The 18,423-nt window shown below is 39.8% G+C and overlaps 1 protein-coding gene across 2 annotated transcripts in view; it reads right to left on the bottom strand.

Moving 5' to 3' along the window:
- LOC110458441 (Golgi reassembly-stacking protein 2-like) overlaps window positions 1–14,859 on the bottom strand; it is a 19,880-nt gene extending 5,021 nt beyond the window's left edge. The window contains exons 1-11 of one of the 2 annotated variants that reach the window (XM_021510125.1): window positions 14,708–14,859; window positions 13,349–13,429; window positions 11,994–12,151; window positions 11,326–11,371; window positions 10,700–10,786; window positions 10,080–10,210; window positions 9,548–9,568; window positions 7,172–7,301; window positions 1,390–1,453; window positions 710–820; window positions 46–216 (exon numbers count right to left, since the gene is read on the bottom strand). In XM_021510125.1, coding sequence (XP_021365800.1) covers window positions 46–216; window positions 710–820; window positions 1,390–1,453; window positions 7,172–7,301; window positions 9,548–9,568; window positions 10,080–10,210; window positions 10,700–10,786; window positions 11,326–11,371; window positions 11,994–12,151; window positions 13,349–13,429; window positions 14,708–14,770 — 1,063 coding nt within the window. In that variant the 5' untranslated portion in view covers window positions 14,771–14,859. The remainder of the gene's footprint in view (window positions 1–45; window positions 217–709; window positions 821–1,389; window positions 1,454–7,171; window positions 7,302–9,547; window positions 9,569–10,079; window positions 10,211–10,699; window positions 10,787–11,325; window positions 11,372–11,993; window positions 12,152–13,348; window positions 13,430–14,707) is intronic. The other variant, XM_021510126.1, reaches the window with a different exon arrangement.
- Between the last annotated feature and the right edge of the window lie 3,564 nt (window positions 14,860–18,423).

Genomic DNA, 18,423 nt, shown 5'->3' with positions numbered 1-18,423 from the left:
AAAAATCCATTAGGTTAGTTTATTGATATACAATCTGTAACCTACCTGGGAGAGTAGGTAACGATGACATGGCTGGAAGTGCACCAGGCTGCATCCCTGGCAGCGACATCGGCATAGTAAAGGGAGGTAATGATGATAAGTTAGGCATTCCCGATAAGTTAGGCATTCCCGATAAGTTAGGCATTCCTGCTAAATTAGGCATTGTTGTTGCTGGTACTGAAATACAAAGGTGTTTTTTTTAGAATAAAGCAGGTACTTCAACACATCTAAAGATGAAAACAGCCTTTCAATTTTTGTAAGCACATTTCAGTTATATAATTTAGTTGTATTAAACAATTGTAAAACCAAGGATATACTTCAGAGGCAATAAAATACAGCTACTCCATGACTGTCGTCTTTTCCTTCAGAGAAGGTCAGGGTTGCCTATAGGTAGGTATATATAGTGGGGCTATTTAAATTATAGGTGTTAAGGTTATTTGATTTTGGTTCCACATATTCATCAAAACACCCTATAAATTATACTATAAGCTTGCAAGTGATTCCCTTTGATGAAAGATCAGATTTTTACAGTAGGTTCAGGATAAAGTGATACCCCTCACCTCAATATATATATAAGTGATGAAATTCTGTATTGTAGATAAACTCAGTTAAGTGATGCCCAGTAAAGGGTTTCTACTGTAGGTAATTTAGGTATAATGCATTTACTTACATGTGATGCCCCCGCCGGGTGACGAGAAGTTTGGTAATGGTGTTGGCTGAAAAGGTACCCCGTGCCCAGCACCACTTTCAGTTGCAGGGATCACCGGTATGGTCGGTGTACCTAATCAATGACATTGACGAATATCTTAATTTACATAAAATCTCTGGATACTGCAAAGAGTTCATGTTTCATTTAATTTTTGGTTGCATTCACGGCCTGAAATTTATGCTGAATTTATGCAAAATTTAAATTTCATAATTTTTTGCTTATTAAGTTATTAAGCAAAGTATCGCAAGAAATTCAACCCAGCATACCTTTCTGAGAAAAATGAGGTGAAAAGCATCTGCAAAATTTTGTTGTTATATAACTTAGAAATATGAGTGAGATTATAGTATATCTAGTATGGCCTGAGACAGTTGATATCACATTATATGTCAATTGGTTGGTCAGCATGCTATAAATGACAATCTGTCTTGTAAGTCTGGTATTCTGTAGTGTTCTTGTCTTCCTTCTACCCTGAACTTTACCACTGACATTTTATTTTAGTGACAAATATTGCCCAATGTAAATTCTGGATTTGTACCTCTATTACAAACCATATCTCCCTACAGTATGAAGTTAGTTTAGTGTTGGGGTCTCCCCTTCCCTCTCTCCTATCCTCGATATGATACCATTATAAAACCACTTACCTGTATTTATAGACATCTGTGCCATACCCACAGGCAAACCAGCTGGTGAGTTACCTAGCGATACCTACAAGAAACAAAGACAATTACATTTCCATTAGTTTACCCAATTGTTAAAGAATCTGTGGGATAATTAATGAAATCTGTTAAGAACATGAAAAAAAGTCCCCATCAAGAAATTATACACACAAGGAATACTGGCAAGTGCTCTTAATAGCTATAAGCTACACTAACAGAACTTACATTTACATTTACATTTACATGTAACTAACATTTACATGATGAATGTGTTGATTGGTAATTCACTTTTCAACATGGACAGTGTGTGACACCTAATCCTGTCATTAGTTTGGTAATGAGGTAAAAGAGAGCTGAGAGGTAGCTAGGGAGGCAAGCTAAGAGAGACAAGACAGACATCCCCAGTGTTGTTATGGACCAAGGAGTGGAAGCAAATGAATTTTGTTGTCCTTGGTTACAAGAATTTGCAGGCCCAAAAGAAAACTCCCGAATGTGTGTGTGCCCTACATTGAGCTCTTTTTATGACAATGGTTATACATAGTGTCAGATTTAACATATATGCTGTCTGCTCCATAACTGTCCCCGAGTGTTCTATAACTGTCCCTGAGTGTTCTATAACTGTCCCTGAGTGCTTTATCACTGTCCCCGAGTGCTCTATCACTGTCCCTGAGTGGTCTATAACTGTCCCCGAGTGCTTTATAACTGTCCCCGAGTGCTCTATAACTATCCCCGAGCTCTATAACTGTCCCCAAGTGCTCTATAACATAACTGTCCCCGAGTGCTCTATAACCGTCTCCGAGTGCTCAATAACTGTCCCCAAGTGCTCTATAACTGTCCCCGAGTGCTCTATAACTGTCCCTGAGTGCTCTATAACTGTCCCCGAGCTCTATAACTGTCCCCGAGTGCTCTATAACCGTCTCCGAGTGCTCAATAACTGTCCCCAAGTACTCTATAACTGTCCCCGAGTGCTCTATAACTGTCCCCGAGTGCTCTATAACTGTCCTCGAGTGCTCTATAACTGTCCCCGAGAGCTCTATAACTGTCCCTGAGTGCTCTATAACTGTCCCCAAGTGCTCTATCACTGTCCCTCGAGTACTCTATAACTGTCCCCCGAGTGCTCTATCACTGTCCGTCGAGTGCTCTATAACTATCCCAAAGTACTCTATCACTGTCCGTCGAGTGCTCTATAACTGTCCCCAAGTACTCTGTAACTGTCCCCGAGTACTCTATCACTGTCCCCCGAGTGCTCTATCACTGTCCGTCGAGTGCTCTATAACTGTCCCCAAGTACTCTATCACTGTCCCCGAGTACTCTGTGACTGTCCGTCGAGTGCTCAATAACTGTCCCCAAGTACTCTATCACTGTCCCCGAGTACTCTGTAACTGTCCCCGAGTACTCTGTAACTGTCCCCAATGCAAGTGCTCTATAACTGTCCCAGAGTACTCTGTAACTGTCCCCGAGTACTCTATAACTGTCCCCAAGTGCTCTATAACTGGCCCCCGAGTACTCTGTAAATGTCCCCGAGTGCTCTATAACTGTCCCTCCCCGAGTGCTCTATAACTGTCCCCGAGTGCTCTATGACTGTCCCCAAGTGCTCTATCACTGTCCCTCGAGTGCTCTATCACTGTCCTCGAGTGCTCTATATATATAGCTGCCCTCGAGTGCTCTGTAACTGTCCCTGAGTGCTCTATAACTGCCCCCCGAGTGCTCTATAACTGTCCCCAAGTGCTCTATCACTGTCCCTCGAGTACTCTATAACTGTCCACCGAGTGCTCTATCACTGTCCGTCGAGGGCTCTATAACTATCCCAAAGTACTCTATCACTGTCCGTCGATTGCTCTATAACTGTCCCCAAGTACGCTGTAACTGTCCCCGAGTACTCTATCACTGTCCCCGAGTACTCTGTAACTGTCCCCGAGTGCTCTATAACTGTCCCCCGAGTACTCTATAACTGTCCCCCGAGTACTCTGTAACTGTCGCCGAGTGCTCTATAACTGTCCCCGAGTGCTCTATAACTGGCCCCCGAGTGCTCTATAACTGTCCCCTGAGTACTTCTGTGACTGTCCGTCGAGTGCTCAATAACTGTCCCCAAGTACTCTATCACTGTCCCCGAGTCCTCTGTAACTGTCCGTCGAGTGCTCAATAACTGTCCCCAAGTACTCCATCACTGTCCCCGAGTACTCTGTAACTGTGCGCTGAGTGCTCTATCACTGTCCGTCGAGTACTCTATCACTGTCCGTCGAATGCTCTATAGCTGTCCCCGAGTGCTCAATAACTGTCCCCGAGTGCTCTATAACTGTCCCCGAGTACTCTGTAACTGTCCCCAATGCAAGTGCTCTATAACTGTCCCAGAGTACTCTGTAACTGTCCCCGAGTGCTCTATAACTGTCCCAAAGTGCTCTATAACTGTCCCCAAGTGCTCTATAACTGTCCCCCTAGTACTCTGTAACTGTCCCCGAGTGCTCTATAACTGTCCCCGAGTGCTCTATAACTGGCCCCCGAGTACTCTGTAAATGTCCCCGAGTGCTCTATAACTGTCCCCGAGTGCTCTATGACTGTCCCCAAGTGCTCTATCACTGTCCCTCGAGTGCTCTATAACTGTCCCCCGAGTGCTCTATCACTGTCCTCGAGTACTCTGTAACTGTCCCTGAGTACTCTGTAACTGTCCCCGAGTTCTCTATAACTGTCCCCGAGTACTCTATAACTGTCCCCCGAGTGCTCTATCACTGTCCTCGAGTACTCTGTAACTGTCCCTGAGTACTCTGTAACTGTCCCCGAGTTCTCTATAACTGTCCCCGAGTACTCTGTAACTGTCCCCAAGTGCTCTATAACTGTCCCCCTAGTACTCTGTAACTGTCCCCGAGTGCTCTATAACTGTCCCAAAGTGCTCTATAACTGTCCCCAAGTGCTCTATAACTGTCCCCCAAGTGCTCTATAACTGTCCCCGAGTGCTCTATAACTGTCCTCTAGTGCTCTATAACTGTCCCCGAGTGCTCTATAACTGGCCCCCGAGTGCTCTATAACTGTCCCCTGAGTACTTCTGTGACTGTCCGTCGAGTGCTCAATAACTGTCCCCAAGTACTCTATCACTGTCCCCGAGTCCTCTGTAACTGTCCGTCGAGTGCTCAATAACTGTCCCCAAGTACTCTATCACTGTCCCCGAGTACTCTGTAACTGTCCCCGAGTGCTCTATAACTGTCCCCCGAGTACTCTGTAAATGTCCCCGAGTGCTCTATAACTGTCCCTGAGTGCTCTATGACTGTCCCCAAGTGCTCTATCACTGTCCCTCGAGTACTCTATAACTGTCCCCCGAGTGCTCTATCACTGTCCTCGAGTACTCTGTAACTGTCCCTGAGTACTCTGTAACTGTCCCCGAGTGCTCTATAACTGTCCCTGAGTGCTCTATGACCGTCCCCAAGTGCTCTATCACTGTCCCTCGAGTACTCTATAACTGTCCCCAAGTGCTCTATAACTGTCCCAGAGTACTCTGTAACTGTCCCCGAGTACTCTATCACTGTCCGTCGAGTGCTCTATAACTGTCCCCAAGTGCTCTATAACTGTCCCCGAGTGCTCTATAACTGTCCCCGAGTGCTCTATCACTGTCCCCAAGTGCTCTATCACTGTCCCTCGAGAACTCTATAACTGTCCCCAAGTGCTCTATAACTGTCCCCGAGTGCTCTATAACTGTCCCCCGAGTGCTCTATAACTGTCCCCTGAGTACTCTGTAACTGTCCCCGAGTGCTCTATAACTGTCCTCGAGTGATCTATCACTGTCCCCCGAGTGCTCTATAACTGTCCCCAAGTGCTCTATCACTGTCCCTCGAGAACTTTATAACTGTCCCCAAGTGCTCTATAACTGTCTCCCGAGTGCTCTATAACTGTCCTCGAGGGATCTATCACTGTCCCCCGAGTGCTCTATAACTGTCCCCAAGGGCTCTATAACTGTCCCCGAGTGCTCTATCACTGTCCCCAAGTTCTCTATCACTGTCCCGCGAGAACTCTATAACTGTCCCCAAGTGCTCTATCACTGTCCCTCGAGAACTCTATAACTGTCCCCAAGTGCTCTATCACTGTCCCTCGAGTACTCTATAACTGTCCCCAAGTGCTCTATCACTGTCCCCCGAGTACTCTGTAACTGTCCCCAAGTGCTCTATAACTGTCCCCAAGGGCTCTATAACTGTCCCCGAGTGCTTTATAACTGTCCCCAAGTGCTCTATAACTGTCCCCAAGGGCTCTATAACTGTCCCCGAGTGCTCTATACCTGTCCCCAAGTGCTCTATACCTGTCCCCAAGTGCTCTATAACTGTCCCCGATACTTTACCTCTGCAAATCCATCGGGAGTCTTCTGTGGTGTCTGGACACTGGTAGGAATTGTTTCTGGGGAAATACTCGAGGGGAACTGTCTCTTTGGTATTCTGGGTAGATATCCATATCCAATACCACAGCCAAGACTGAAAATAGAGAAGGGTACACAATCAGTCATCACCAACTCCATAGTAAACACCACATCCAAGACTGAAAATAGAGAAGGGTATGTATACACAATCAGTCATCAACTGTCCCCCGTGTACTCTGTAACTGTCCCCGAGTACTCTATAACTGTCCCCAAGTGCTCTATAACTTTCCCCGAGACTTTACCTCTGCAAATCCATCGGGAGTCTTCTGTGGTGTCTGGACACTGGTAGGAATTGTTTCTGGTGAAATACTCGGTACTCTGTAACTGTCCCCGAGTGCTCTATAACTGTCCTCGAGTACTCTGTAACTGTCCCCGAGTACTCTATCACTGTCCCCCGAGTGCTCCATAACTGTCCCCAAGTGCTCTATAACTTTCCCCGAGACTTTACCTCTGCAAATCCATCGGGAGTCTTCTGTGGTGTCTTTACACTGGTAGGAATTGTTTCTGGTGAAATACTCGAGGGGAACTGTCTCTTTGGTATTCTGGGTAGATATCCATATCCAATACCACAGCCAAGACTGAAAATAGAGAAGGGTACACAATCAGTCATCAACAACTCCATAGTAAACACCACATCCAAGACTGAAAATAGAGAAGTGTACGTATACACAATTAGTCATCACCAACTCTATAACTGTCCCCCGAGTACTCTGTAACTGTCCTCGAGTACTCTGTAACTGTCCCCGAGTACTCTGTAACTGTCCCTGAGTGCTCTTTCACTGTCCCCGAGTGCTCTATCACTGTCCCCAAGTTCTCTATCACTGTCCCGCGAGAACTCTATAACTGTCCCCAAGTGCTCTATCACTGTCCCTCGAGTACTCTATAACTGTCCCCAAGTGCTCTATAACTGTTCTGTAACTGTCCCCGAGTGCTCTGTAACTGTCCCCGAGCGCTCTATAACTGTCCCCAAGTGCTCTATCACTGTCCCCCGAGTACTCTGTAACTGTCCTCGAGTACTCTGTAACTGTCCCTGTGTACTCTGTAACTGTCCCCGAGTGCTCTGTAACTGTCCCCGAGCGCTCTATAACTGTCCCCAAGTGCTCTATAACTGTTCTGTAACTGTCCCCGAGTGCTCTGTAACTGTCCCCGAGCGCTCTATAACTGTCCCCAAGTGCTCTATCACTGTCCCTCGAGTACTCTATAACTGTCCCCAAGTGCTCTATCACTGTCCCTCGAGTACTCTATAACTGTCCCCAAGTGCTCTATCACTGTCCCTCGAGAACTCTATAACTGTCCCCAAGTGCTCTATACCTGTCCCCAAGTGCTCTATAACTGTCCCCAAGTGCTCTATAACTGTCCCCGAGACTTTACCTCTGCAAATCCATCGGGAGTCTTCTGTGGTGTCTGGACACTGGTAGGAATTGTTTCTGGTGAAATACTCGAGGGGAACTGTCTCTTTGGTATTCTGTGTAGATATCCATATCCAATACCACAGCCAAGACTGAAAATAGAGAAGGGTACACAATCAGTCATCACCAACTCCATAGTAAACACCACATCCAAGACTGAAAAAAGAAAAGTGTACGTATACACAATTAGTCATCACCAACTCCATAGTAAACACCACATCCAAGACTGAAAATAGAGAAGGGTATGTATACACAATCAGTCATCAACAGCTTTATATCCAATATCACATCCAAGACTGAAATAGAGAATAATAAACAATCAGTCCTAATATTTTGCAGTTACAACCCAAACAGAAATCAGAGAAAAAGACAAGTATGGTCCTTAACAACTTGTAGTTTTAGATCAGACTTACAACAAAACCAGGGAATATCTGTAAGACAATGCAAGTATATCTCTGCTTCCTTGTTAAAATCAGTTTCATGCTAATGAAATCCCAAATGGAGCTTTATCAATGAACAGATTTTTATCTAGTAATGTTGACCTTGACCTTTGGTATAAAATGAGGAAACACAAAACTCCTTTAAGAAGCCCCTACTTTGGTACCTTACCTCAGTATGAAATTTTGTGAAAGACACCAATGAAAGAAGATGCTCAAGATGAAATCTAAGTGCCATATATGTATGAATGAATGTGGATATCGTATTTTACATCTTCGACCCTCAGTATTAGTTCTTCATAGCCTAGAGATGGGTCACAGGGAGATGAATGATGGACAAAGTGGCCATACAATTTGTATTAATAGTCTAGAGAGCAGGTCATCATGCCATGGTTGTATGAATGAATGGGACCATAACATTATCTATACTCAACCTTCAGTATTAAGTTTTTTTATGGCCCAGACAACACAAAACTGCAAGCAAATGGCTTTGAATGTAATCTAGTTAGGCAGGAAGCTCAAATGGACAACAAAAGAAATTTACATGATCAGCCTCTGTAACAAGTAGCTATAAATGTAAATCGTTATTATCATTACATGCTTAACCGCCCATGAACACAGGAGAGGTCAATAGGACCAACAAATGGTGGACACTATATATGAGAGCGAATTCAATAACAGTAAAAGAATTTTCAATTTGTATTGTCAGAACAGTCTTAGCTGTTAGATGAACTTTGGTCAGGAACTAAATACTAATCTGCCATGTAATGACTTTGATGTGCAAGCTTTGATAACCAATTATGTTGAAAGAAAAAACATGTCAGCATTGCTGCCATTAGCCAGACAAATTAGTACCTGCATCTCAATACCAGGTAATTACGTGCAGACATTTAGTGCGTTTTGTGGTGCTTAGACCGACTTAAAAACAAAGCAATACTCAACAATTTAGTAATGAAATGTATGAAGGTGCACTGGACAATGCTTTACTTTGTGGCTCAAACTTAGATGGTTTTGTCCCTGTAACAAATTAGCAAGGTTTACATTTCAGTATAAATTAATACAATATCAGGAGGGCAGAGAATTCCTGGGGTAGTTTGTACGACACAAATACATGAGGTATCAAACCTCCACAAAGATGTAAGTGCTGTATTGTAACATAACGTTAACATTTTTCGAATGATCGTGTGACTACAGCCTATCACCATGGTAACCTTATCTAACCTCTATCCACCACATGCTGTTACTGCAAACATTTAGTCTAAAATCATGCTTTATGACAATAATGTTAACTCATACATGTCTCACATAACTCTGATTCCTATAGATCTTTACTGAGTGTCTTACTGTTGGTTATTTCTGATCTGATAATGGGGAATGAAAAATAAGCTGGGGGGGGGGGGGGGGGTGGCAGAAAGAGATCAAACATAATTATGGGTGGTAGGGTTGCAAAATGAAAACAAAACTCTTGTCTCAAACCATATATTAATTTCTAGTAGGAACATTATGAAGATATGATAATGTAAAGTAAAATTTACGTTTTGGCATTTACATGACATACTATTTAATTATATCATAGGAAACGTTGCGACAAGTTAAATATACATGTACATTATTTGTGTATAAAGTAAAGCTTTGATATAGTCTATCTAATAATTTCCTTTAGCAAGCAAACCTGGTTTGATAGGTGACATCTCTAACCACTCTAGATCTACTGTTAGCAAGGTTAAAACATTTTTTCTCCTCACAAAATGAAGATTTGTAGCTTTAAGCCCTAATATGAAACCTGTTTCCTTGGTGATCTAATTGCGTCAACACAAAGAGCTAGTGAGGGATTTTAAGCATTGGAAGGGAAACTTTAATAAAATTTCATTTTTTCCATATACCCATAAAAACGGTCTTACCTGCCTTCCTCACCAAACGTACTGATAAAGATCAAACATGTAATCAGGATGTGTCTGTATTGGATTAACTTCCATATCTTCTGCTCACAAATCATAGACAAGCCATTGTTAACCGACACTCAGTGTTCTCTCCACATGTCGCAGACTTTTTAAAAAAGCTGCTTTAATTCTAGGATATTCATAATCAACGTGGAAACAATTTTCCTTATATATATATATATATGTGGGTCAAAGAGGTAATAAAGACGGTAAAATCCCATATAACACTGGATCCTAATGGTGGTATGTCCGTAGGATACGAATTACTTCAAATATTATATGGGGCAAAGAAGTAATTCCAACAGTGTGGACAAAAATACAAGGTGTATAATTTCGTATTAAGAGTACTAGAGACAACCTAAACTTGTCCACACTGTTGGAATTACTTCTTTGCCCCATATATATACATATATATATATATATATACACAGCTCATATGACTTTAGCCTAGTTGTTTTCTCAGATTCTCTTAAGGTATGTATTAGACACATACCTGCCATCTCCTCCCCAGGCGCCGTTAGGTGTGATGGTGACCTCCCGACACGAGTCCGATTCTGTGTTGTATACATACAGGCGCAGCGGTTTACCTTCGTGAGAGTCTATCAGTGTAAACAAGTCCTCGGACTGGAAACAAGGGTTAAAAAGATATAAGGTTTGATACATCAGTAATAATTTGGAGAAATGCAGTGGAACTATACTGGTAAGATACTTCATAAATGACAAATAAGTTCATAGGTGTATAATTTCATATTAAGAGTACTATTAGCCTGCACAATCTTCTACTAGTCGTCTCTATGTGTTCATATAGTAAATACTGAAAAATTACACTGGTCCCGACATAAATCACTAGCCCTGAACAGGTATCGGGCTAGCAGACATGTACACCAATGACAATTAATACTAAAAACTTACGAGATCTCAATAACCTGAATAATCTCCCTCATCAACAGTCTCCAAATATCATGACTATTCCAACCCACGGGAGGTTGGGATTTGTTCAGTCAGCTCCAATAAGATATGGAGTATGAATCATCACAAGGTGTTCTTACCTCGTGCAGTACAGAGTCAGCTCCAATAAGATATGGAGTATGAATCATCACAAGGTGTTCTTACCTCGTGCAGTACAGAGTCCGCTCCTATGATGTAGTCTGTATTAGACTTTAGACCAGCCAGGTCTGCTGGGGAGTTTGGTTTCACTTCCTGTTGCAGCAACAAATATACAAAACACTTTAGAACACAAAAACATTGGATTGCTTTAATTTGTCCTATTCATTATTTCTGTTTATGATTTAAAGCACTTGTTCCTGCTATGAGTGGTATGGCTCTTGGCTAATAAAGAATATAAAAATATGATAGCATGCTATTTTAGATTGGAAAAGGCAATAATGATTATGAAACTTCTGAAGACACAATTTATATTATATTTGTGATTTTTTGGGGATCATTTGGGACCTTCATAAGGCCCCTTTCATTTGAGAAAATTTCATGTACATTTTCTCAAAACCCAGTGCAGATTTTAGTAACATCTTCACATGCATGATTGATTGAAAAAATGTAATCAGAACCTTTCTTGACTCTCAAAAATTCCAATATGCCATGTTTAGTTTTGCTTTATTGATTATATTTTAATACCACTCAACAAAAATAGTAAACTGTTCCTTTCAGAGTACAGTACAGTACAGGTACACCTGTTGAAGTCACTATTTTCTATTGACAAAAGAAAACACAGACAGACTTACCAGCACATGCCATACATTTTCATTAGCCCCTTCAAAGGAACAAAATCTGTAAATAAACCAAAACTTTTGTCAATTAACACAAAATAGTAGCTTGTATCCTTCCATATATAAATTATTCTCCCCAGCAAAGTTACAAAAAATGATCACAGTAATACGTTTGATCTAATGGGGCAGCACATGTGAAAATTAGATTTTAATAAGTGTCTAGACTTGTTTCATTAAATGATATAGGTAATTGTGTAACAGAAGAAAAGTGCATGGCCAGAATAAGATTCCATCCCAGAACCTCTGAACTCTTGACAGACAATTTCCAATTGTATCAAACAGCTGTGCCAGCTAGATACTCCTTCTATAGTTAACAGATGACAGTCCCTCTGTATTTACCTAGATGGTAGCTAGTCCCTTTATAATTATTCAGATGACAGTCCCTATATATTTATCTAGATCGTAGCTAGTCCCTATATATATATTTATTCAGATGACAGTCCCTCTATATTTATCTAGATAGTAGCTAGTCCCTATTTATTTATTCAGATGACAGGCCCTCTATATTTATCTAGATAGTAGTTAGTCCCTATTTATTTATTCAGATGACAGTCTCTCTTTCTTTACCTAGATGGTAGCTAGTCCCTCTATAATTATTCAGATGACAGTCTCTCTTTATTTACCTGATGCTCACACCTAAAAGTCCTTGACCGCCCCAGTTATGACTGGGTAGAATGGTGACCTCTCTGACTGACTGTGTTTTACTACTATACACAGCCATCTTCACTGGTTTTTCTATGTTCGCCTTTAGCAGATCTTTAAGGGTATCATTATCTTGATTCTGTAAGAGATAAAATGGCATAAAATGACACGTTAGTTTAAAGTGACTTGAGAGCTACAAGCTTTTTTAATATTTTATCAATCATGAAGTCAAAATAAAAAGGCTTCTTCTATTGTTTCAATATATATATATAACAAACATCAATTTAAGCGAGACAAGACATTTGAGATACAAGTAAATCGAAATTAGAGATTCAAACACTGATGAGAGCTCTTAATATCTACTTTCCAGACAACAGAAAGGGCAAAATATTATATTATATACAGGGGAAATCCTGGAAGCTAAGGGTAACATTTTTAGCAACTTTTACTCAATATCAAAAGTTAGAGGGGCCATTATAATGACATGTACAGTTAATTAAAAGTAAAGAAAGTTGATATGGGGCAATTTCAGTTCTGTGGAACCCAGGACCCCATGAACCCCTTCCTATAAATGAGTTATCTAACAAATTGTATGAAGCAGCTTAGCTAAGTTTTGAATTTGACTCATGATTCTTTAACTATTAACCATTAATAAATTTTCCATTATATATAAATCACAACTGATTTCTTTATATATATATAGATATTGACTTTAAATGAATGACTTAGGTATTGCTTTTACTATGACAAAAACAATTCTCACAGAGAAATGAGGAATGCTTTACATTGTCCATCAAAAGTTTATGAATTTATGATTGAGATACAATTGAAAAACATTCAGGTGTAATAAAAAAAAACCCGTTTAAATCAAACCGTCATTACTCATTTATTTCAAATTCCTATCAAAAGTTATTTAATAAAGCTGGCACTGCATGTAAAAAAACATCAGCAGTCTTCATATCAATGTTAATTGACAGGTACAAAGATTAGGGTGGTTTGTATATAGTGTATACTGCTGACAGATGTCTTACAAGTCTGAGAGGAGTGGTATAATCAGATAAGTGTTGCATGCCAGGAAAAATCCTTGAATTTGAGAGCAGTGTGCCATTTTCAGCAATTTTTAATCAAAATTAAGAGGGGCCATTCTATGTAAAATTAAAAGAAAACTGGAACATTGAGGGATCAAATTCAGTTTTGAGGGGTCAATGGCCCCTTTCAGGATTATCCCTGCATGCCAAAGGGCCATTTCTATTTATCAGGAATGTTTCGCAGAGGTTGTGGAAGGCTTGCTGAAGGAAATAAGCATGTAAGGTCAAAATGAAGGAATTAAACTTACAAGTCGTGTGTGTCCTATTGCTACAATAAAATCAAAGAATGCCTCCAGTCCTGCTTTGTGCCCTGGTGAGCCTTCTTGCACCTATAAAGAAAGGAAAAAACAATTAACACATTTTGCTAACTTTTTTAAATATTGGTCTAATCTGTCAAAACATTTCATCAGGTCGGAGACATTATATCACTAAATGCGAGTTTCTATTTACAGCGGATAACAGATTGCCATTTAACTGTAATAAGAATCGACTTCTATACAACCATATGTTGTAAAGCGCTTTAGAGTAATTTTACAAATTATATAAGGCATTATTTAAATGTTGTAAATTATTATATTATCATTAGCATTACTGTATCAACATGTGATGATAACATGTGTACATGATTTTGTCCAGCGAACAAACACTTGTTGCAAGGACTTGGTGAATGCTTGGCAAAAGGACACACAAATATGGGTTGTAAATTGTTGTGTCTTCGGGGGCAAAGAGTTAGAAAAAGGAGGGAGGACTGGGTCAATTGTTGGCGCCCAGACCTAGGTAGCTCAATTGGTAAACTGTAGAGCGATCACTTAAGAGTTTGAAGGGGCTCAGGTTCAAACCCTTGTCAGGCTTATAACTTACAACTTATAACAACTATTCGTTCATGTCATCCTGGTAGACTATGGGGCCACAAGAAACAAATGAATTCGAAAGGTTTAGAAATACCTGTATAACAACTGTCTGTCCATTTAAAAGCTATGCTTTTTAAAGAGAATGTCTGTTTTATATCATTGTTCTTGGCAAGCCCGAGTTTCAAATGTGCATGATACATATTTTGCTTGAGACTACCTTACCTAACCTAACAGAGGTCAGGGTGAACAGGTGAATACATGTTTAAACATAAGCATTACATTTAAATATGCATTTCGAATGCCTTTCTCCCCTAGTCTGTAAGACATGTGTGAATAAGTCTCTCTGTTACATTGACCATGATGCAGGCACATTTTATTGTACAGCTGTTAAATATGAACAGCGTGAATGTAATACACGTGTAAATGTCAACGTCAACTAAAATGCACGGTTATTTCTACCGTAGTCCGGATTATTCTGACGTTTTATCGACTTTTGTTTTTATCGGTCTGTCGAGACTGCTCAAGTGTCAGATATTCACTTAAATATCAGTTAACTAAATAAAAATAAATAAAGTCGTTTTAATGAACCACTGATACGATGTAGGTGCACTGTACAAATGGCAGTAGGCCTAAGTAGTAACTACGTATACGTCAATATTCGACACTCAGAAACATGACGTGGTGGGTCGGTCACCAAATGCGAGATGTTTTCACACATTTCCTAGCTCTAACAGACATGTGGTTCGTGTCACGTACCCTGAGAACATGGTAGCCCTCTGTTCCGCCGCCCGGAATTTCTGTGCTGAATGAACCACCCATCCTGTAGTTAAAACAGGCTGAATGTCAATCTTATTCCACAGGTGAGACACCGGTTGTTGATCCAATATGGCCACTACGTGGCATTGCAAGAATTGTGGGTACACGTTTCCGGTTTATGTATTTTGCAGAACAGGATATTTATAACGAACTCATTTGAATTAAACTTTTAACTGAATAGACTGAAATCTGATGTGAAAAGGTAAAAAATAAAATCGGCCAAAATTAGATAAATTGAATATTCCACGTACGGAATTAGACTAAAACGTTAACACCCACTGCACCTAAAACGGGACACTTGAGGCAAAGCTGCTAAAGAACCTGGCATGCAATGCCGCGAAGAAGTAATTTTATGAATGCAGTTTTCATTTGATGATACTTTTATGACAATTTAAACTAAGTTATACATGTATGAGCTTTTCAAAGGTAATAATAATAACCCATTATTAATACAAAAATATCGTGATTTATTTTGATATCATTTTCAAAAGTCTATTTTATCCAAACTAATAGGCGGAAATCTGCCCATATTTCCCTAAGTCCTAATCAGAACCCCCTTTGACTAAAATATTTGAACTATGTATACTTTTCGTTTATTCCCAATATTAGCCAACATACCGAAGTGTCCCTTTCAGGATACAGTAACACTTGCTGAAGGGACTACGCCACACTCATAGTATTTCGAGTCCTTTTTATAGAACCATGCCCCGGAAATGCCAAACTGTAATACAAATGAGAAGTGTATGGTTTCTTTTTATGAAAAAAGTACAAACATTTTTGGAATTGATAGTATAGTATAAAATACATTGTTATTGCTTTAAAATGTGCCCCGTTTTGGGTTAAATAAATGAGCACGACTGTTTATATATAATTTGTCATAGAAATAATTACCAAAGCGAAGGAAAAGTGTGTTTTAAAACAGGAACATGAATATATCAGCATTAAAGGAATGGCCCAACAATGTATTGAAACTTTATGTAAATCATTTTCACGTCAAACATTTATTTGTGACTTATTGCACATATTGTAATAACACAGAGGATTGAGACTAAATAGTTCTATACTAAAATTCAGAACATGAAGCATTAATGAAAATATAATTTCTTAACTCATTTTAGTAATCGTAACATTCTTTTATATGGTATCCTTAATATCATTTTATATTGAAAATTTGAATATTTTTCCTTTTTTTTAAATATACGTAAATATAAACGCACAATATACATCTTTATCGTTAGTGTTTGTCATCCTGGCTTTAATGGAAGCACAACATCGGGTTTATTTTTTTAATTTATACACACTCGATCGTGTATCTATTAAGTGTAAATCATTTCTTTTCTTTATTTCTTATTTGATGTTTTACAAGTCCTGAATAAAGCATTATGTGCTATGCTTTACCTTATGTTTATTGTATCCCTTTTCAAGAATCGTAACGAAAATAAGCCTTTTCAGTTTTTCCTTACTAGGTTTTAGTGGAAATAATGTCAACTGAACATTTTTAACATTGTAACAACTTGTTAATGCCCACAAATTTAAATAGCAGTGAGAGTTATCTCCCTTTATACTGCTAAGACTGTAGTATTGACTATGCATTGAGAAGAGAGACGCGGTGAGGCCGAGGAGAGGGAAAGCGCCAAATATAGGGAGTTTTGTATGTTGGTGTTATCTGGGACATTAACAGTATCAATTAATTTTGTGCCGGTAAGGCCACAGAGCCAGCTCCCTAATGTCTAGTTTTGTGGGCAGCACACGTGTATCTGTGTCTATAAGTGTACACTGAAGGTATTTTGACCTCTCATGAATGGTGTGAGCCTATACCCCCTACTCTTGGTTGATATTGATACAAAAAAATACATGAACAAATTGTTTCATTATGAAATAATCCTATTTACTTGAGCAGTAAATGGGATAAAATTTAATTGACTTTCCATACATAATGTATTGTAGATGTATGATTAAAAAGCATACATACACAGTTTTCATGCAGCATGATATAAATATAATAATACTTTCTTATTTTATTTCTATACAATATTTATATTACACTTTTAGTGAAATAATATCTGGTATTTCTTATTGCTGTTGAGACAAAAAAACAAAGAAATCCACAACCAGAAACAATGAAAATATAAACTCCAAACTCGAAATACAAATCACTTACATATATATATATGTATCAAGTGAATTAATCAACATCAAATCCTGTCAGTCACGAGGATGGAAGACTTAAATATCCCCGCGTTTCGTAAGTATAGCGGGAATTATTTGTCTTCTCTGGCACGTATATGTACGTAGTGCACGTGCGGTTCATAGGCCTTGGTATGGGTGCGTACGAAGGGCGTAGTCATTCTCTAGCTTTCCGTCGACTAGTGCAGTCACGTTAAACTCATAGTTTTCGTTAGATATTTTCCTTTGATTATAGGGTTTATCCCAATACGGGTGTCGGTATGTAACCGCAGTTTTTAGCGTTGTTAGGATTGATACTCTTCTCCGGTAAAACAGCTTGGTCAACATAGAGTGCGATATTAGGTCCGGACAAGGTACGTTTACAGGGAGTGTGGTGTGTTGATATCGGGATCAATATAGCTTCTGGTGAGTTTTGTTTTTCGGGGGTTTTGACGGCGGTCCCTGTGTCGGCCCGGAGAATGTATTGCAGATGGAAATAACTGATTCCAGCTGTCGGAACACAGGTTTCCGGTGGTTATCTCCGTTTTTTCCTGGGCGCGCGATACATTCTGTGATGGGGGTTCATGTATGGAGTGTCTGTGAGGCTAGCGCAGGTGTGGAACATGCGAGTTAGGGACGTATGTATTACGTCTGCGATAGTGAGGGTAGGGCCGTAATGTATACAGGCTCATACAAAACAATCAGAACAAAAAAAGTGTTAAACACCGACTGCGCTAATTAAAGATGGGTTAGTACGGCTCTGATTCAACACGGGCTAGTACGGCAAATGTATATTTGCGTGTTTGTATTTTTATTTCGGATACGAAGTGGTGAGAAGATCTGTCTATTCCCAAAATAAGTGGGTTGCCACAGAGTCCACGAAGGAGCGACAACACCAGATGTCAGACGACAGATTTAGCCTGACCAGATCAAAGCAGACATAGCCTCTTATGTAAGCAAATTATCTCTCCAGTGTGTATCGGTATAATAAAACGGCCAAAGTATTCTTTAACTGTATACTAACAAATTACTCTATATAGACTTTGGCTAATGTGCCAACCACTAGTGTAACCATAGTTACCTGGGTTTCACAAGTAAGTACATTTACAAAGTTACCATAACCTCCAGGTCAGACATTTCATAATGGACTTTGGAGTTTTGGTGATTTTGGATTTATTTGTCTATGATACCCTTTAACTGTGCTGTAACCTGGTGGAACTAACGTTAACGACGGTAACTATCGGTTATCTCCCCCTCCTCCTTATCCTACCAAAGAACACCTCATCACTTCAACAGCAGCAGCAGCAGCATCGTTAAACAGTAGCATCACAATGTATTTAAAGTTGCACTTTACTCATAGAGAGTTGACACCAGTAAAATGTTATATATGTTCCAATCGTAAATCGTGTAATTTTTTACATATTGGCATTGCTGCAGATTCTTTTTTTCCCCGCATTATAGTATTATATCTCCATATCTCAATTGCTAAA

The sequence above is a fragment of the Mizuhopecten yessoensis genome, unplaced genomic scaffold, assembly GCF_002113885.1.
Source record: "Mizuhopecten yessoensis strain PY_sf001 unplaced genomic scaffold, ASM211388v2 scaffold9605, whole genome shotgun sequence".
Lineage (NCBI taxonomy): Eukaryota > Metazoa > Mollusca > Bivalvia > Pectinida > Pectinidae > Mizuhopecten > Mizuhopecten yessoensis.
Note: the sequence above shows the minus strand (reverse complement) of the source record. Positions and strands in the feature narration are given on the sequence as shown.